Source organism: Mesocricetus auratus, unplaced genomic scaffold (assembly GCF_017639785.1).
Source record: "Mesocricetus auratus isolate SY011 unplaced genomic scaffold, BCM_Maur_2.0 Super-Scaffold_100081, whole genome shotgun sequence".
Taxonomy (NCBI): Eukaryota; Metazoa; Chordata; class Mammalia; order Rodentia; family Cricetidae; genus Mesocricetus; species Mesocricetus auratus.
Genome location: NW_024429237.1, coordinates 805050 through 825630, shown reverse-complemented (window position 1 = coordinate 825630; position 20581 = coordinate 805050). Strand labels below are relative to the sequence as shown.

At 51.5% G+C, this 20581-nt stretch overlaps 1 protein-coding gene across 4 annotated transcripts; it reads right to left on the bottom strand.

Annotated features, from left to right (window-relative positions):
- Positions 1-8: 8 nt before the first annotated feature.
- On the bottom strand, positions 9-19207 carry Adgre5 (adhesion G protein-coupled receptor E5). Of its 4 annotated transcripts, none has more exons than XM_013126321.3 (20): positions 18900-19207; positions 11547-11597; positions 11257-11382; positions 10682-10834; positions 8938-9075; positions 7180-7326; positions 6404-6550; positions 6278-6324; positions 6096-6173; positions 4989-5166; positions 4793-4909; positions 4419-4639; positions 2532-2699; positions 1813-2004; positions 1432-1658; positions 1283-1349; positions 1105-1196; positions 824-992; positions 598-702; positions 9-516 (listed from the first exon to the last, which is right to left on the bottom strand). In XM_013126321.3, the coding sequence occupies exons 1-20, from the start codon at positions 18931-18933 to the stop codon at positions 487-489; spliced, it is 2487 nt and encodes an 828-aa protein (XP_012981775.1). In that variant the 5' UTR covers positions 18934-19207; the 3' UTR covers positions 9-486. The 4 variants fall into 4 exon arrangements, with proteins under 4 accessions (XP_012981775.1, XP_012981776.1, XP_012981777.1 ...); XM_013126322.3 differs by having other exon boundaries at positions 9-402; XM_013126323.3 differs by lacking the exon at positions 8938-9075.
- Between the last annotated feature and the right edge of the window lie 1374 nt (positions 19208-20581).

Below are 20581 nucleotides of genomic sequence, written 5' to 3'. Positions count from 1 at the left end.
ATGCCACCTTTTTTCCCATCAGTATATTTAATTTTATGTGTCAACATTGAGAGGTTTACGGTTTTAAAAATATTACAAAACATACAACCTTTATAGCAGTGAGACCCTCTGCCCTGGATGTGGGGCAGCTGAGCCTCTGTACCGTGAGCTTTGGCAGCAGGCAGGGCCATTGATGGCTGACAGCATCAGTCTTAGCTTAAGGAAACTGAACCCTGCACTCTGTCCCCAGGACTGCCTGTCTCATGTACCAGGGCAGTGGGCTGCGGGTGGTGCTGGCTGACTTCTGTTTCTGTGGTAGGCAGTAGCTGTGATGGGGCAAAGAGGCAACCAGAAGCAGAACCCGTGGCCGCTTTACCTTGTTGCAGGGCTCATTGCCAGGTGTCCATCCCTTCTTTATCCAAACTGGGGCCAAAGGTGGGGAGATGGCAGGAACAAAAGGCAGAAGAGTGACAACCTTGAGTATGTGCTGGTGACCTGACTGGAACTTCACATCCCTGATTCTGAGGGCCTGAGAGCCTGCAGAGGAAGGACCCCCCCTTGAGGCTGAGCTCTCAGGAAGGAGTGTCCTCCCAGTCCTGCCCCAGGCTAGCCGCTTACCCGTGTTTGACTCTGGCTGGTGCCCGTGCCGGTTGTGGAAGAGCTGAACTCTGAGTACTTGTTGCCAGCAACCATGCAGGCCCACTTTCGGTACTCTTCCCTCACCTGTGAGCCCAGAGCACCGGGTCAGGTGGGGGAGGGTTGGGAATCAGGCCTGGCCCCATCTCCCTTCACACAACCCCCGCCCAGGCTTTCCCCACAGCCAGCTCTGGCTCTGGTCGGCTACCTTCTTATTGAGCAGGCAGAGCATCAAGTAGAGGAAGAGGCCCTGCAGGCAGTTGAGCAAGGTGAAGATGTAGGACAGCCATGTGCTGTGGGGGTCGAAGAGGAACAGGCCGAAGACCCAGGTACAGCCCAGCACCATGAGCTGGGCAATGGCTGTGATGATCAGCACCCTGTGGGCGGGCAGTTGCAGCTAACAGTCTGTCTCCAGCTCTCCCAACTCCCCTGCTCAGGCCCCAGCCCTCCTCAGGCTGGCTCTGCCGGCCTTCCCACTGCCCCTCTCACCGTGCCTTCCTTAATTTCTTCATGTTTGGGTTGATTTCAGAAAATTTCGTTGTAAGCTTCCAGACAGTAACCACGAAAATGGCAGAGTTACACTGAGTGGGGAATATGGATCATGGGTTGGAGGGCTACAAGTGGTTAGTAGTTTTGCTGCTCCCGCTCCAGTCCCCAGAGTACTTACAAAAATGATGAAGGCCAAGGGCCCCACAAAGCTCCAGAGGAAGCCCTCCTTATGGTTCAACCAGCAGCTGGGGGAGAAGGGGCCTGTCAGTGGCCCCGCCTGCCAAGTCCCAGCCCTCCGCTCCAGCCTTGCCTCCGCATCATACTCACTATGTTTGTTGCCCGTATCCATCCATTTTGGCAGCTGCTGAGATGACCACGATGAGAAAGGGTACCCCATAGCCGAACAGGCAGCGCCATTGTGTACTCAGGCCTTGGCCCTGGAACACTCGCACTACAAGGAAGTAGAGCTCTACACCTTCCAGGGCCATCCAGCAGAAGGCCCCCAGGAAGAAGTAGTGTAGCATCATTGCCACCAGGCGGCAGCGCAGGCTCACCTGTGGGGGGGGGCTGTCAGTACAGGGCAGGACCAGTGGCCTCCAAGGCTAGCAGCTGGGCCATCAGTCTGATGGGGCACCTTCCACACTGAGCCCCAGGACAGACCAGGCTACCGTCCTCCCAAGTCCTAGTGCGGTCAGGACAGGAACATACCTCACCCCCTTCGTTCTCGATGCCCACCAGGAATATGACCGAGCCCAGGAAGAGGCACACGCACAGGTGCAGGTGCACCGTGGTTCGGGAGCTCTGGATGGGCTTCACCAGCAGGAAGGTCAGGATACACAGCAGCAGGCAGACGAGCGAAAGCCACAGCCCCACCTTGGTGATCAATTCCAGTCTGGGATCCTAGGGGCAGGCAGCTCAGGATGAGTGAGTGCTGCTGTTCCCTTACATCTAGGGTTGGAGGTGCTCCTACCTTAGCACCCATGAGAAGTCAGAGGTCCCACAGGGCCAACTCCCCCTGGCTAATGAGACCCAGATTCTGGCCATGTTCAGAAAGCTGTACTTACCAGGGTAATTCTACACAGTGCCTTTTTTGTTGTTGTTACCACATTTCTATATTTGCATGTATGGGGAGAAGCATCTGCCTGCTACTGCATGTGCTCTGGAGATGAAACTCCGGTTATTAGGGCTGGCTGCCTGTAGGCACCTTTACTACTGGCCATCTGAAGTGCCTCAAGTGGTGTATTTTTAGCAGTGCCACACATCATCAGCTACTGGGTCACAGAGGACTCCAGGGGAGGGACTGAGAAGCAGGGCATGGGGCTATCCAAAGGGACCTACTTGAACAGCTAGTGGGGCACACCTTGAGTGGAGCCTCTGTCCTGCCTAGGCCGGCACAGAGAGCTCTGGTTACAGGGCGTACCACTGACCTGCACATGGTACTGCGCCATCAGGATGGCAAAGCTGCTCAGGTGGTTGCAGTGGCAGAGAGTGCCGTTCATTGAGCAGCCGTCAGTGGACCAGCGCACGTTCCCATCGTCACCAGTGTCCAAAAAGGCACACATCAGCTCTTCACGTGGCCGCTTTTTTGACCCCACCTATGGGCAGATAGGTGATGGTGTCCAGAACACACTTAAGGTCTGGGGCAAGCAGAGGACCTTGCTTTTGGCTGCATAAATGTCTACTCTGTGCAGAGAATGGGGAGCCAACGGGAACAACAGGACACCAGTCCCTGCCGTGAGCTGAAGCAAATCACAAGCAGTTAACAGTTAATAAATGCCAAAGAAATTACAAGAATCAGTGGGGAATGGTTGCTTACAGATTGTAATTTAAAAACAAAAACTAGGTTTATTGAATGTATTTCAGGGGCTATCAATTTAAGAGTTCCAGGTTGCCCTCAGACTCACTGTGTGGCTGAGGATGGCACTGACTTTTACCTCCTTGCTTCTACCTACTGAGTGTTTGGATTACATTTTATGTAGAAGTTTCATGTTAGAATCCAGGGCCTCATGCATGCTAGACAAATACTCTGCCACATGAGCTCTATAACCACCCTGGACTAACTCTTAACTTGTGTGTAGCCCTGGCTGTTGTGGAGCTCTCTCTGTAGACCAGGCTGACCTCAAACTCAGAAATAAATCTGCCTGCCTCCCGAGTGCTGGAGTGTGCTACCACTGCCGGACCTGTGACCCTCCTTTAGACCACTCACAGCATACGTAGTTTGATCACATGAGCACTGGTTGTTTCAGAGGACCCAGATTCAATTCCTAGGACCCACATGGTAGCTCACAACTGTCTAATTCCAGTTCCGGGGAATGATGCCCTCTTCTGGCCTCCACGAGACCAGGCACACAGGTGATGCACAGACATACATGTAGGCAAAACACCATTGACATAAAATCCTTTTAAGAATTGCATTGATGGCCGGGCGTTGGTGGCACACGCCTTTAATCCCAGCACTTGGGAGGCCGAGGCAGGTGGATCTCTGTGAGTTCGAATCTCTGGGAGTTCGAGGCCAGCCTGGTCTACAGAGCGAGTTCCAGGACAGCCTCCAAAGCCACAGAGAAACCCTGTCTCGAAAAACAAAAAAAACAAACAAAAAAAAGAATTGCTTTGATGGGGGCTGCACTTACTACTTTACTCCTACAGTATAGAACTTGGAGATCCATCTCAGGCCAGGAATTAAATTGAGGCTTGGCGAACTGCGCCTTTGCCTGCTGAACCATCTTGCAGGCTCAGATTGTAACTGTTTGTTTTTAACATTTTATGGTACTGAGGATCAAACCCTGAACCTTACCATGACAGGCAAGCATTCTACCATTGAGTCAAATACTAGCTTTGCCTGCCAGTTATTTGTTCATTCGTTTAATTCAGCAGTACTAGAGGCTGAACCCAGGCCCTTTCTGAATTCTAAGCAAGTGTGTACCACTGAGTTTGAAGACAAGGCCTTGCCCAGGCTGGCCTTAAATTCATTCTCGTTCAAGCAGGCCTTAACTTGAAGCTCCTGCCTCCCAGCAGCTGGAAGTAAAACCTATGTCACAAGACCCAGCCCATATTTTGTTCATTTTGAGGCAGGGTCTCTAGAGTTCTGTCCTCACTCAGACCCTCCCAAGTGCTAGGATTAAAGGCATGTGTCACCATACCCAGCTGTAATTTTAATTTTTTGGTGGTGTTATTTGTTTGGTGTATGTGTTGGAGGGAAGGAGTCAGGACACTTTGGGAAGTTGGGCCACCTCAAGAAGAGCCACCTTGACTTTGGTTAGCACGTGAGCAGCAGGACATACCCCTCCCTCACTCCCTCCTGTTGAAGGACTCACAGAATAGGAGAAGTTGAATGTGACGTTGGAGGCGAGCTTCCTAGTGTCCGTGTTGGTCAGAAAGATGGAATTGACATTTGAGAGGAGTGTGAGTGAAACATTTAGAACTGGGCTTTCGAAGCGCTCCTCCAAGATATCCCGGCTCTGGTTCAGGTTCATGGAGGCATCGGCTAGCAGCTTCTGAATGTTTGGACTGGACAGGATGCCCGCCAAGGAGTAGCCTGGGGGCAGGCATGCAGGTTTGCCTCCATCCTTCCTCCTATGCCATCCTCCCAATCAGGACATCCCACCTCAGGCTGTCAAGGTCCTCCCCATAGGCTGGTGCCTGCCTGTCCCACATCCCAGGCCTCACTCGGGCTGCACTGGACCCATACCGCTCTCTGAGCTTTTGGCTCCAGCTGCCACAGCCCAGTTCAGTGTCACCCAAGCTTGGCTATGGTACACTGTGGTGATGTCTTTGTTGTCTTGCTCCTTGGTCATCAGGGACAGTTCTGAAAAGACAGGGACAGTGGGCGATTGAGGAAGTCAGGGTGGGATGGTACCTGTGTGTGGGGCTGGAGGGAGCCTTACCAGTATTTGAAGGGGATGTATAGGTGAAGGGGCCTTTGGGTAAGAACGGGGCCAAGGTCCGAAGGGTTTGTTCCATATACTTGAGCAACTGGGTGGCTACTTGGTGGCGGTCAATGGGGTTTAGAGTTTCTATATTCACGGGGGCTTCCAACAGCTTGTCCATGGCCTCAATGACTTTCTGAAGGTGATGAGTGACAGTTGTTGAAGTTTTAAACCACAGGAACTGATGGAGAACCCCGACCACCCTTCCCATCAGCAGACACTGAAAAGCCACATGGTTGCTTGGGGAACCAGCGGGAGGGATACATTAAGACTAACACAGTAGCCAAACTAAAGATATGAGGCTTATGACACTGTGCGCTTGGATGTCACACCAGCTCATATACACCAGGTACAGTGATGGCCAAGGTCCTGCTGAGCCATGCTCCCAGCCCCTCACTGGGGGATTCTAGGCTGGTGCTCCACCACTGAGCCACACCCCCAGCCCCTCACTGGGGAATTCTAGGCTGGTGCTCCACCACTGAGCCACACCCCCAGCCCCTCACTGGGGAATTCTAGGCTGGTGCTCCACCACTGAGCCACACTCCCAGTCCTATAATCTGGAAATTACTTGTTTATGACCTTGGACTTTTGATCTTCCTGCCTCTACCTTCTGGGGTGACAGGTATTGGGTCTAAAAAGGTTCAGATGCGAGGCCCAGTGTAACCTCCTGAGCCTGGCTAGAAGCCTGTCTCTGGCCTGTAACCTCCACATGGGGGTGACTGACTCAGCAAGGCCTGATGTAAGACTGCCCCCTGCCTGGCTACCTGCCAGCTTGGTGGAATATTGGCCCTTACTCCTCACAGCACCTTACCCATCCTCAGATTCCCATCCCCTACCTCAGCCTGTTGAAATAAATCGAGATCCTGCTTCCTCAAGTCTCCTGACTCAGTGTGTGTTTCTCCCCTAGTTACAACCCTTGTGTCACAGCCACACCCATGGCTGCACATGGCAGACCTCTGTGCCTCAAACCGCAAGTGCTGCTTGGATGGATGGAACACTGTCAGTCTGCACTGCGGCCCATGGCTTCTTCCCTGCTGCACTGGGGTCCCCGGAGTTCTCCCTCACCTGGATGGTGTAGTTGGCCGTGGCTGGATCGAAGTCTTTGAGCAGATTCCGGACTTCAATGGAGAAGCGAGAGAGACTCTGGGAAGGGAAATGGTGGGTCATGGGGTGGGTGGCAGCACAGTTGAAAGGGGATGGACAGACCGTGAAGGAATTCCGTCTCCTGGTTCCCACTGGCTACTCACCTGGCTCTGGGCTGTGGGCAGCAGTGTCCATGTTGGTAAGGGTGGCTCTGTGGGGACAGAACTGTGGTTCAGTAATCTCGAGTGCACTTGCAGGGTGTGGAGATGCTGGGTGGCTAGGTCAGGTACCTTGGCACATGGTGTTCTTTGGGCCACTGAAGGACCCAGGGATTGGCTTCCAACCCGGGCGGCAGCGGCACTTGTAGGAGCCTAGGGTGTTACTGCAGATGGTGGAGTTGTGACACTGATGCTGCCTGGAGCTGCACTCATCAATATCTGGGGACACAAAGAAGGGTTAGGTCCTTTCTTGTATGGTCCCAGCCCCAGTCCCTTCCTCGGTATTGCTACAGGCCCTGGACTGAGGCACTGATCCCTGGTGGTTTAGGGAATGTGCAGGGCCTAAGGCAAATATGTATGTGAAAAAAGGAACTACTAAGGCATCTGGGGTCCCCTGGGGAGTCCCCTTGGTATCCCAGCTCCTTTTCTGGACCCCACAGCTTTTTAAATTCAACCCCAGGAGATTAAGGCCTGGCCAACATAGCCGTCATTCATTCTCTTGAGTAAACATGAAGACTGAAGAGACGCCTCAGAGTTAACCTTTGGGTTCAGGGTCCATATCAGGTGGCTCACAAACCACCTGTGACTTCAGTTCCAGGGGATCTGACAGCCTCCCCTGACTTCCTCAGGCACCTGCACCCATGTGCTACACACATACACTCAAGACACATTATATATATTTATTTTAAAACAAGGTCTTTATGCATGGCCTTGGAACTCATGGAGATAAGCCTGCTTCTGCCTGCCTTCCAAGTGCTAGGATTAAAGGTGTGTGTCACCCACTACAGCTGGCTAAAGTAAATCTTAAACTTTAAGACTGTGGGTCCTTAGGAACGTGGCATCCGGACCTTCGCACACTGTGTTGATGGGACCATTGGGGGATCCAAAAGCAGGTTTCCAGCCTTGGCGACAGACGCAAGAATAGCTGCCCAACTTGTTGATGCAATGGGTGGATGGGTGGCAGTGGTTTTGCCCGGAGGTGCATTCATTCACATCTGGAAACAAAACCAAAGGGTCATCCCTGCCCCACTCATACATTTCCATGTACTATCCCTTTCCCATCTGCTCACTGCCTCCTGGTGCCTCGTGGTGGCCTCTGCAGGACAGGCCTGGCAAGGATCAGGGGACCCAGTTTACAGGAGGTAAAGCCAGGGAGCAGACTGAGTCAAGGGGTTGGACTTCTTGACCAAGGCCTCTTGGTTGCTTTCTAAACCTCAGAATAGGACGTGATACTGTTCTCACAGATGAGGGAGAGCCAAGCCCTGGGAACTCCACAGCGCTTCTGGGCTCAGAACGTCCTGGGGCCTCCCTGCCCTGTAGAAGCATGTTGGGGAGTCTTCATAGTTCTTGGAGTTCCTGGGACCCTGCTTCTCCCTCTTCAGGCCTGCCTCGCCTCCTCCCAGCTCCTGTCCAGACTCCCAGCTGCTTCTGGGGTACACCTGTGCATATGAGGTCTGGTGACACCTGTGTGAGTAGCTGCCCTGGGCACTGCTGCAAATGCTGTGATCCTATAGACTCTGGGATCCTGGCCCTCATCCATCTCATGAGAAGAAGCAGAGGGGATTGTGTGCTTGAAGTTGAAAGCTCAGGGTTGGCTAGGTTTGTGACACAGAAGCATCTGGAACATTCCAGTCTCTTCCTTGTGGGTGCACCCCTTTCTAATTCATACAAAGGCATCATACAGGGTCTGTGGCAGCTCTGACTCTGTTGTCCAGATGTGGAGGGAAGTAGCAGAGGGTTCCCTAGCTGCCAGCAATAGGGTGTGGCAGCTATCAGTATCCCAGCCTGAAGATTTGGGACAAAGGCCACATATGACCTTGAAGAGCCAGTTCGAGGGAGACTATAGCACGGCGGCCTCTGTCTCCATCCTTACAGGGTACTGTTCCCTTGGGAGAGTTCTACATGGAATTCCAGAAACCTTCAAGACCACATAGCCTCACTCGTAGTAGGTCCCCTACCTCTGTTCTCCGAGGTGGGGAAGGATTGAGACTTGCTCCTGAGCCACCCCCCCCCACAAAGGAGGTCAATAGAAGGGGCAGGGCAAGAAGGGATAAGACTAGACGTGCCAGGGTGCCATACAGTGGGAACCAGCCTGTGTGGTGACAGGCCGGTGTGCAGCCAGGCAACACTTGACTGAAGAAATAGATGGTAAGAACATGTATTCTATTGAAGCCAGCCTTCCAATATCATAGTACCCAAAGGGAGCTGTGTCTGTAGAAACAGGAATGACAGGCATGTCTGTCCTCTCCCCTGTCATGGTCACAGACCTGGAGATGCACTGAGTGTAATAGCCTCGACTCCTTGGCCTGAATTGCTTGGGCTGGCAGCTGTGGGTTGACATCATCAGGTGAGGATACGTTCTGGGGCAGTGGTCCTCCGTAACACCTTCTCTTAAACAGTGCTTGCCTTCAACTCTGATTGTATGTGGGGTTGATGGCACCCTCCCAATCTGGCCACACCATTCTATGCTGTCTTCAAAGACACATAATTGTTGGGAACAGTCAAAATGGCGATTGGGTGGAGCAATGGATGAGGCTGACCAAAAAGGGGGTCCAGGCACCAAGTGTTGTCTTCCAGCAGGAGCAATGACAGGGAATGTGGCCTACCCTTGGATATCTTTTCTCCTGGGTCTCCAGGCTGTGTCCGTGGGTGTACTGCAGCTGGCTGCTTAGGGAGGTTTCCAGGTGCAGCAGTAACTGTGAGGATCCCGGAGGGGGCAGGTGTCACCCCAGAGTCCACTGATGCTGGGAAGAGGACAGACACTGCAGTGGAACGTGCTCATGGTAGAGGCAGAGTATTTGGAATGCCATCCCTTTGGTTTATGCAAATGAGATGCAGATGGGCAGAGGGATGTAGGCTTATGCAAATGAAATGTAGATGGGCAGAAGGATGATGGTTTATGAAAATGAGATGCAAATGAGCAGAAGGAACTTCTGAACTTCCAGAACCAAGTAGTAGAAAAGGAGCAGAGGATATGGCCAAGGGCTCCTGCCATCCTTTGAGTACGATCCAGGTGGCGTGTCCTCCAAGCAGTGCACATTGGAGTCTGGAGTGCTAGGTGATGATTCAGCCAGTGCCTTAGGCATTGAATGGATTCCGCTCTAAGATGGATGGATGCTCAGTCACCTTCCTTGGGATACATGGGGACTCCTGTGTCACCTCATGTATTGATATATTTTTCTGAAAACCAATCTGTACGCGCGTGTCTATGTGTGTGTCTTTCTCTTTGAGACGGGGTCTCATTATGTAGGCTTGACTGTCCTGGAACTATGTAGATCAGGTTAACCTCAAACTCACAGAGATCTGCCTGCCTCTGCCTCCCAAATGCAGGCATTAAAGGTGTGTGTACCTCATACCTGGCTTTGAAATATCTCTTGCATTCAAAGAGAATGAACTTTTTCCAGATCTCGTCATCAAATTAATAATCTGCCTTGAGATCAGTTAAGAGTATGTACTTAATCTGCTGACCTACTGTCTAAGTTTAACTTGCATTTAAGAGAACAATGTAACCAACCTTACTGTGCCTTGGATTGCCCTTGTCATCAACTTTACAGTCTAAGCTAACACATGCATAGCTTTAATTTTACACTGTGTTCTCTGACCCAAAATAAACCATATGTGTGACTTTGTATGTGTGAGTATGCAAACAATTTTACACAACAAATATTCACCATAAATACTGTAAATGGCATATGAATATAGGTCGGTGATATCTGTTTGCTGTTCTGGGTGAATAAAGTTATTTTTCCCTTATAAAGTTCTCTTAAAGATTTCTGTAGAGAATTCCTCATTCTGTTAAAGGCTAGGCTCACAACCAAAAATATAAGAGAATCTCTCTTCCTTTCCCATGCTGTTTTCTATGCTGTTTAATAAAGAGCAAACCCCTTTGTTACGGACAGACAGAAGACACAGGAAAAGAAGCATGGAGAATTTTTTGTTTTTTGAGACAGCATTTCTCTGTGTAACCCTGGCTGTCCTGGAACTCACTCTGTAAACCAGGCTGGTCTTGAACTCACAGAGATCCACCTGCCTCTGCTTCCTGAGTGCTAAGATTGAAGGCCTGTGCCAACTAGCCTTGCTTTTTTTTTTTTTTTTTTGAGACAGTGTCTTTCTACATGTTCGTTCCCTGACTCATACTCTAGCCTCAAACTCCAGAGTGTTGGATGATAGATGAGCCTGGGCAGGGAGGTCCCGAATGTCCCCTCCCCCCTGACTCTCTATGCTTGTAGATGTGACACATGGCCCAGAACAAACCACAGGGGCAGAACCAACATCAAGACCCAGCCTTGTGACTGCTGTGTGATTATGCTGGTGACCTTGAAGATGACAAGGGCATAGGCGGGCTCTTACCTTCACACGTGTTCTCACTCTTGTTAGCAAAAGATTTCGCCCCAGAAGCAAGCTTATATCCCCAGTTGCATATGCAGTGGAAGCTCCCCTCTGAGTTCTGACACGTGGCAAATGGTCCACAGGTTAGACTTTTTTGTAAACACTCGTTGATGTCTACAACACAACAGGCATAAGAGTCACATCCCAAATCTCCAAGTTCTCTTAAGGAGGGACTCACACCCCACCTGACGACAGTGTGGAACTGCTGCCTCGGCATCTCTGAGGGAAGCTACGGGCTGTGCTCATGAGGCTGTGCTACAGCTTGAGCTCGCTATTCCCGAAGGCTGCGAGCAGCTCCGCTCCTCCCAGCCCTCTGGACACACAACACCAATATGGGGTGGAAGGGAAGGCCAGCCTCCTCCCCAGTCCTAAAGCCAAGTCCACAGATGCCTAGAGCCTCCCTCCCTCGGGAAGCCCTACTTGTTCACTTCGCGCCCCCTTCTTGCTTCCCTTTTCTGTATTTGATGACGCTGAGACCCCCGGCCCCAGACCACACCCTGCTGTCTCTCTAAGTGCCAGTCCCCAAGCCTCTGTACCTTCACAGCTCCCTATGGGGTTAGTGATGAGCCCTTCGGGATCACTCGAGGCGAAGCCTGCCTTGCACCGACAGCTTCTTTCATCCACACACTCTGAGTGCACAGGGCACTGCCAGCGGGGACAGCCTGTGGGGACAGATACTTTGGTAAGAAACCGTCCAGAGCAGAAAGGTTTGAGGATGGCCTTAAACTCCCCCGGCAGCTGCCCATCTCCTCCTGAGGCTCTGTGGCTGGCAGCAGGGTTCCCTCCCCAGCTCTGGCTTTGGAGAACCTCTGTCTCATGGACTTACCCCCAGCCTTCTGGGTCCAAGCTCCTGCCAGGCTCAGTAGGATGTACATCACTACAACAAAGCAAAAGATGGTCAGCTGGACTCCAGAGCAGGGACAGGAGGCCAAAGCTGTGCATCTGTGGGCAGCAGGTGCTGACCGTGTCCAGGCTGAGACTCTGGAGTTAATACTCAAAGCAGACCCAGTAGCCAGGGATAACGACACTTGCTTATAATTCAATCACTCAGTAGGCTGAGGGAAAACTCAAGTAAAAAAAAAAAAAACCAACCAGGGCTGGGGAGATGGTTCAGCAGTTAAGAGCACTGGCTGCTCTTCCATGGGTCATGAGTTCAATTCCCAGCACCCACATGACAGTTCACAGCCATCTATAATGAGATTTGATGCCCTCTTCTGGTGTGCAGGCAAACATGCAGACAGAACACTGTATACATAAAATAACTAAATAGATCTTTAAAAAAAGTTAAACAAACAAGTGAGCAAGCAAACACCAACAACAAATTTCGCAAAGTCAAGTATGGGCTGCACACCTGTAATCCCAGTGCTTGGGGGTACACACCTGTAATCCCAGTGCTTGGGGGTACACACCTGTAATCCCAGTGTTTGGGGTGCACACCTGTAATCCCAGTGTTTGGGGTGCACACCTGTAATCCCAGTGTTTGGGGTGCACACCTGTAATCCCAGTGTTTGGGGGTACACACCTGTAATCCCAGTGTTTGGGGTGCACACCTGTAATCCCAGTGTTTGGGGTGCACACCTGTAACCCCAGTGTTTGGGGTGCACACCTGTAATCCCAGTGTTTGGGGGTACACACCTGTAATCCCAGTGTTTGGGGGTACACACCTGTAATCCCAGTGTTTGTGGTGCACACCTGTAATCCCAGTGTTTGGGGTGCACACCTGTAATCCCAGTGTTTGTGGTGCACACCTGTAATCCCAGTGTTTGGGGTACACACCTGTAATCCCAGTGTTTGTGGTGCACACCTGTAATCCCAGTGTTTGGGGTGCACAAGTGGATCAGAAGTTTGAGGTCATCCTCAGCTACATGGCAAGGTTAAGACTAGCCTAGGCTACAAGAGTCTATCTCTAAAACAACAAGCAAAACATAAAAAACAAAACAACAGCAGCAAAACAAAACAAAAAAAAGCAAACAGAAAGCTAGGGGAGAGTTTCCAGATGCACGTTTGAAACTAGCCTAAATTACACAATGAGATTCTGCCTCAAAAACAAGACAAGGAGAGGAAACGGCAGAACCCGAGTGCTGCTTCCTGTGGCCCAGACTCCTACAGTCAAGAGGATCAGTACCCACAGTACTGATGCAGGTACTTGAAGATGGAGGTGATGGTGACCTCCCTTTATGGAGACAAACCCTACATGGCTAAGGTATTAACATTTTTTTTGAGACATAGTCTGTCTCTATAGCTCTGGAACTCACTACGTAGACCAGGCTGGCCTTAAACTCACAGAAATCTGCCTGCCTCTGCCTTCTGAGTACTGGGGTTAGGGTGTGCACCACCACTGCCTAGTTTAACATTGTCTTTTACACTTAATCTTTGGTCTCTATGATGTGATAAAACTACAGGATCAAAAGCAAGTTGAGCGGGAAAGGGTTTATTTGCTTACAGGCTACAGCATATTTTCAGGGAAGTCAAGACAGGAGACAGCAGCCAGAGCCTGAAGCAGAGACCTTGGAGGAACCATACTCACTGGCTTAGTCCTCATGGCTTACTCAGCCTGCTCTTGTTTTGTTTTGTTTTCAAGACAGGGTTTCTCACTCTGCAGACCAGGCTGGCCCCCAACTCAGAGATCCGCCTGCCTCTGCCTCCCAAGTGCTGGGATTAAAGGTGTGCGCCACCAACCAGGTCAACCTGCTCTTTTACACAAACTAGGATCACCTGCCCAGGGTTTTTTTTTTTTTAAATCACAGCATAAAAACCAAACCAAGACAAAGTGTAAAAACAAAATAGCAAAAAGGGCTGGCCCTTCTCAAGAAAATCCTCCACAGACTTGCCTACAGGCCAACCTGTGAGGTTTTCTCAAATGAGATTCCCTCTTCTCAAATGATACTATTGCTTGTGTCAAGTTGACAAAAACTAGGCAGCACGTTTATATTTGTGTGTGTGTGTGTGTGTGTGTGTTTGCCACTATAGCCTATGTGGAGGTTGTTTCTCTTTTCACCACACGGAGTCCCATGGATTAAATTTAGGTCATGGGCTTTACATACAGCAGCTGCCTTTACTGGCTGAGTCATCTTGCCCACCTCATGTAGCCCAGGCTGGCCTGAAACTGGCTATGTAGCTAAGGATACCCTTGAACTCCTGACTCTCCGGCCTCCAACCTGTCAGAGCTATGGTGTTTTCTATTGTTTTCTCTCATAATGCTAGGATGAAGCCCAAGGCCTCTGCATGCTAGGCAGGTGCTCTACCACTGAGCCTCATTCACAAGCCCTCTTTTTACTCATCCCTAAGTTGTTCAGGCTGGGCTTGTGCTTGAAATCCTCCTGCTCCAGTGACCTGCCTGAGGAGCTTGGACAGACCCTTGCCGTTCTTTAGGAAAGAGTGACAGCTTGGACTATGTCTGCCAGGCCTCAAGCAAGCTCTGACACTCCAACACACACCTACCCACTGCCAGCCACATGAGCGGGTGGTGAGGAGCCAGAGAGGGCTCCTGGCTCACAGGAAGTGGCTATGGTGGGGGCGGGTGACTGGTGAGCACAGCCCTGTTCCTTGCTGTTGCTGGCAGTCGTCCGACCAGGGCAGAGCTGGAAGCCATAAGTAACAGAGCAGTCACTGGAGACAGCATTCCAGGAAGGCGGAGGCGGAGAGAAAAGATGGTGGGGAGGAAGAGAGAGTGGGGAAAGAGAACGGGAATGGGGCACCAATGCAGAGCCCAGTGACCCCAGGCTGAGGCACAAGGGTCTTTTGTTTGTTTGTTTTTGTTGTTTTTCCAAGACAGGGTTTCTCTGTATTGTTTTGGAGGCTGTCCTGGAACTCGCTCTGTAGACCAGGCTGGCCTCGAACTCACAGAGATCCTCCTGCCTGTCTCCTGGCACCACCAACGCCCAGCCCTGAGGAGGAGGCTCTTAAGTTAAAAGTTACACGGAATTCAAGGGCAGCCTGGGCAACTTAGTGGGAACCTGACTGAAACAAGGTCCTGGGTTCCATCTCCAGGACCAAAAAATGAAAGCGAGTGGTTGGAGGAGGAGGAGGAGGAGGAGGAGGAGGAGGAGGAGGAGGAGGAGGAGGAGGAGGAGGCTCAGATAAAGGCACCTGCTGCCAAGCCTCATAACCTGACTTCTGAGTTAACAGCTGGGACCCACATGGTGGAAGGAGAGAATTAACCTTTATGTGTGTCATGGCATGTGAGCATATCCACCCACACAAAATAAAATGAAAATTAAAAAGTAAAAAATAATTAGACCAGGAGGTAGATGGCACATGCCTTTTTCATAATTTTCATTTTATGTGCATTGATGTTTTGCCTGCATATATGTCTATGTGAGGATGCCAGATCTGCTGGAACTGGAGTTACAGACAGCTGTGAGCTGCCATGTGGGTGCTGGGAATTGAACTCGGGTCCTCTGGAAGAGCAGCCAGTGCTCTTAACCACTGAGCCACCTCTCCAGCCTGGCACATGCTTTTAATCCCAGCACTTGGGAGGCAGAGACAGGTAGATCTCTAGGAGTTCCAGGCCAGCCTGGTCTACAGAGCAAGTTCCAGGACAGCCAGGGCTACAAAAAGAAACCCTGTCTCTAAAACAGTTCCCAGAGAGAGAGAGAGTATGAGAGAGATGGCTCAGCAGATAAAAGCACTGGCTGCTCTTTCAGTGGACAGGGTTCAATTCCCAGTGCCCACTTGATGGTTCACAACAGTCTCTAACTCCAGTTCCAGGGATTTCAGTGGCCTCTTCTGGTCTCCAAGGCTACTAGGCATTCACATGGTGCACACACATGTAGACAAGCAAAACAATCGTGCCCACAAACTAAATAATCGAAAGAGAGAGACTGGAACCAAGTGCCGTGGTACAGCCCTGTAATGACAACTTCTTGAGTTGCAAAGGCTCAAGGATTGAAAGTTCCCAACCTGGCCTACAGACCATGGCACAAGAGCCTGCCTCACAGTAAAAGTCGAGAGAAAGACTGTGGTGTAGCATGTGTGAAGATGTGGACCTGGCAAGTGTGAGGCCCCATTTCCCTCTCAGTACAGAAGGGGGGGGGAGCGTGCAGACCAAAAGTGGGGAGGGGAGGTGTCTGAGAAGTGGAGGCCTGGGAAGAGCCTAGGGGACAGAGTTGCTGCCAATGTGGGGGGCTCTGTGGCAAGGAAAGAGTCCTGACAGGAGTGCTGGAGAGAGCCCTAGGGTGAAGGGCTGGTGGGGAGATGGAGTGAGTTACTTTCTGGATGATTCACCCACCACTGGGCTGGCTGGATGCTAGGCTCTTAGGGGGTCCTGGGATCAGCCAGTAAAAGCAGAGTTGGGGGGGGGACAGTGTCTCTCAGAGGGCCTCAGTCTTTGTGTGGCTGGTTTCCCGAGGCCATGGAGGGCCAGAGGCTCCAGGTGACACTCACCCCCTCAATGATGGGGTGACCTGATGCTGGGGCACCCGAGTCAGGCACTGTCCCCCTGAAGTTAGAATTCCTCTTTCTTCCTCCTCTTAGGCCATAAGGCTGGACTTCTCCCTCCCACCCCCATCAGTACCCAGTTCCTCTTTGTGGGACAGACCACAAAATGACCTTGCCTCCAGGGCGGGCCCCAGGGCAATCCACAGTTCCTGAAGTATAGTACCAGCATGTGCCTCTCTTTGTATGATCAGTCTTGGTGCCTTCCACCTTGAGTCCTGAGACGGGGTCTAACTGCACTCATCAAGCAGTCGAGGCTGGACAGTCTGCCAGTCCCTGGGCTCTATCAGATTCCCAGCTACAACTCTGAGATCACAGGCATTTACCCACAGAGCCCTCTTCCCAAGCCTCAAGTAACTCTCTGAAAAATAATATTGATTTATTTTTATGTGTATGGATGTTTTTGTCTGCATGTATGTTCCTGGTGCCTTGGGAGGTCAGAAGAGGTCGTTGAATCTCCTGGAATTAGAGTTAAAGATAGTTGTGAGCCACGTGGTTGCAGGGAACTGAACTCCCATCTTCTGAAAAACAGCAAGTGCTCTTAACCACTGAGCCATCCTCCATCATGAGTCTTAAAGTCTTTAAGACTCAGAACCACGGCAGAGTGGGCTTGGTGATGCAGGCCCAGCACTGGTGAGGCAGAGGCTGGTGGAACTCTGCTGGAGGCCAGCCTGCTGTACCTGGGGAGCTCCAGGACAGCCAAGGCTACATAGCAAGACCCTGTCTCAACAACAACAACAACAAAACAGAAGTAGGGCGACTATCACAAGTTCGAAACCAGTCAGGGCTACATAGCTACAGTGCCAAACCTGTCTCAAAAACAAAACCAAAAAAACTCAAAATGAAGTCAGGCCTAGTTGCACAAGTCTGTGATCTCAGCCCTCAGAAGGGGAAGCAGGAGGATCACAAGTTCAAGGTCATCCTTAACTACCATGAAATCTTGTCTCCAAAGAAACCCAGAAAAGACTCAGGGCAGAAGCAGGAGGCAGGGGCTGGGGTCATTGTCCAATCTCCAGGAAGACAAAGTGAGGCGTGGAGCTTGGAAAAAGATCACTGGTTAAGCCAGGCTGGGAAAAGGGAGGGAGGACTGGAGCAGAGAGTCCTCCAGGCGGGGAGGGCTTCTTGTCCCCCACCCCGGGCTGGGTTCTATCCCACTACCCTGAAGCCACTGGCCAGACTGCCTACATCTGGAGACTTGGAAGTTAACCAAACAGGAGCACAGCTGCTCCCTTCTGCTCCCAGGCACATCTGGTTCAAATTCCCAGGCTCAAACTGGAGCCATGGGATTCTGGCTTAGTGGGGGTAGGGCAGCCTTTGTGTTTCCTGCTGGGGGACACCCCCCCAGCATCTCACCCAGAACAATGATAAAACAGTGCCCACTTAATTCTCATTCTCTCTGTCTCTGCCTCTGCCTCTCTCTGTCTCTGTCTCTCGTGTGTGTGTGTGTGTGTGTGTGTGTGTGTGTGTGTGTGTGTGTGTGTGTGTGTTGTTGGGACTTCCTATGTAAACCAGGCTGACCTCCAGCTCCCAGGATGTTCCTGCCTCCTTCTCTACTACTGGGATTGGAGACACGGGCTAGGCTGGCTCATTGCTTTTTGAGACAAGTTCTCCCGTGGCCTCAAACTCATATGCAGCAGGGAATGACCTTGAACTTCTGATCCTCCAGCCTCCACTACCAGGGTACTGCGATTGCAGACATGGCCACCACACCCATGCATTCAGTTAGTTCAAACTGTGCACCAGAAATTGTTTGTGGACAAACTCTTGAAACAGCACTGTAAAATGCAGCTGGTCTTGTTCCATTTGACAGAGGAGTAGAGTGAAGCCCGAGGTCACTGTGAGGCCTCTGCAGCTGTCTGCCACCAACAGTGCCCCACTGGGACTCTAGTTCTGGTTCCAGAGCCACAGGCCAGTGAGCTGCCTGCCACTTGCCACCTGTTGCTGGCACACAGGCCAGTCATTGCGGTTGGGGTAACCCCAGCTAGCACCCAAGTTCCATTTCTCCATTGTTTGTTATCAAGTTACTTAGGTAACTCAGCAGTCAGATAGTGGTTGGAGGCTCTCGGGGCGGGGCGGGAAAGTCCAAGTTCAAACTCAGTGTGGCAAGATCCCTTCAGACTCAGTCCCAGACAGGTCCCAAGGAGGGTCTTTGCCGTGTTCCTGGCACTGAGACCACCGGGGACATACCGAGGGTGTCTGTAATGGGCGACCAACCAACCGAGTTTACTTTATCTGCATTCTTTTTTCTTTTAATTGCTGTGTGTGTGTTTTGCCTGCATGTATGTTTGTGCCCTGAATGTATGTCTGGTGCCTGTGGAAGCCAGAAAAGGGTGTTGGATCCCCTGAAGTTACAGTTGCTTGTGAGTCACCGTGTGGGTGCTGAAAACCAACCAAGTCCTCTCTTAAAGCGCCTATCCTCTCTCCAGCCCGCAGCCTGCATTTCTTTTTCTTTTGTTCTTTTGAGACTGGGTCTTGCTGTGTAGCCCAAGCTGATCTGGAACTAGTGACCCTCCTGCCTCAGCCTCCCTAACGCCGCCGTGTCACCATCCGGCTTTGCCACCCCCTTTATGTGCCATCCCCGTGCCTCAGTTTCCCCCTGTTAGCCCCCAAATTGGCAGCAGTCAGGCCCAGCACCCCTGAGAGCTTTCGGGGGCACACAGGTGCGTGCGCTTTGCCTGCCCCTGTCCCGCCTGGCCACGTCCCGCGAACTTCCTCCCGGCCCCGCGCAACCCCCAGGTCTCACCGAGCAGGAGGCGGCGGCGGTGGGCGCCTCTCATGGTGGCGCAGAACCGACGGCGTCTGGGCTGGCGGCGGGCGGTGGCGGCCGGCTGGGCTGGGCCTTTATGCACCGGGCGTGGGCAGGGCCCTCCCCGGAACTGTCCTCCCCGCTGGAAAGTAACAGGAAAGTGCCGGGGAAACAGCCCCAGGGCGCGGCGCGCGCTCGCGCCTGGGACAAACGCGACCCATCGCGCGCGCGTCCCGGTCACCCGCCCCGCGGACAGGCGGCCGGCAGCAAAGCAGGGCGGCGCCGATGAGGTGTCCGGGGACAGGGACCCGGTCACGTCGAAAAGAACTGGGTGGAGTTCCCACCGGAGCGAAGCCCTGGGCTCCTGAGCGACCCCATTTCCACTAGCAGGACTTTCCCGCTTCTTTTCCAGGAGAGAAACTGAGGCTCAGAGAAGGCTGAGGCCAAATAAGAATCAGAGGATCCCTTTCTGGGATGCCAGGCCAGGAAGGAGAAATGTCAGGGCTTGGAGATGTGGTTCACTGTGTGTAGTGCTTGCTTACTATGCTGGAGGCCCTGTCTACCTTCAATGCCACATAAACGGGCAGGCGAAGGAGGGCCAGCCTGTAACCCCAGCATTAATCAGGAGTTCGTCCCTCGTTTTGTCGCATTTGAAGCATGCCAGGACTACATGACACCTTGTCTCACAAAGAAAAAAGGAACATGCCACGGTTGTGCACTCCTGTAATAATCCCTGCACTCTGGAAAGCAGAGGCTAAACCCGAGGCCATCCTTCAGTGAGAACCAATCTCAAAAATAAATAAACAAACAAACATGGAGTGCTATCAAGATGGCTCAGTGGGTAAAGGCGCTTGCCCCGGAACCTATAGACCTGACAGGGTGCAGGAGAGAACCATCTCTTGCAAGTTGTCCTCTGATCTTCACAAACATAAGCACTAAATAAAGTAATCAACAAGTAAACTTAATACAAACGTAGAATAAACAGAGGAAGAGCTTTGACCACTGGAAATCTCTAACCACTGCAGGGCTACCCACAGCTGACCTTACCACAACCTATAGAGGATCACATGGTGTACATGGGCTTCCTGCTTGAATAACTCATTTAATTATCGTTTCTTTTTCTATGGTGGTATGGCAGTAAAACCCAGGGTTTTGTGTATGCGGGGAAGCAATCTACTCTACATTCCCAGATACATCTAGTAACTTTTCAAAACATTGATTTTTTTTCCTTTCTTCTCTCTAAAAGGGTCTTAGTAACCCAGGCTGAATTTGAATTCTATGCGGCCTAGGATGGCCTGGAACGCCTGATTTTCCTACTTCCAAGACCATAGTTTGCTGGAATCACAGACATAAACCACCAGGAGCTTCAGAACCTCCTTTTTACCGTGCTCCGTGAGGGCTGTAGCTGCCTGCAGTGGTGCACAGCCTATAAAGGCAGCACTTCTGAGGCCAAGGCAAGAAGATTGCTGTGAGTTTGTGGCTATCCTGATTGGTGTATGAGAGTAAAATAAAATAAAGGAAGTTGTACAAAATGTGTGCTGTTAGGGCCAGAGAGATGGCTCACTGTTAAGAACACTGGTGGATAACAGCACTGACCACTCTCCCAAGGTTAGGGTTAGATTCCCAGCATTCACATGGCAGCTAACAACTGTCAGCAACTCCAGTCCCAGGGGATATAA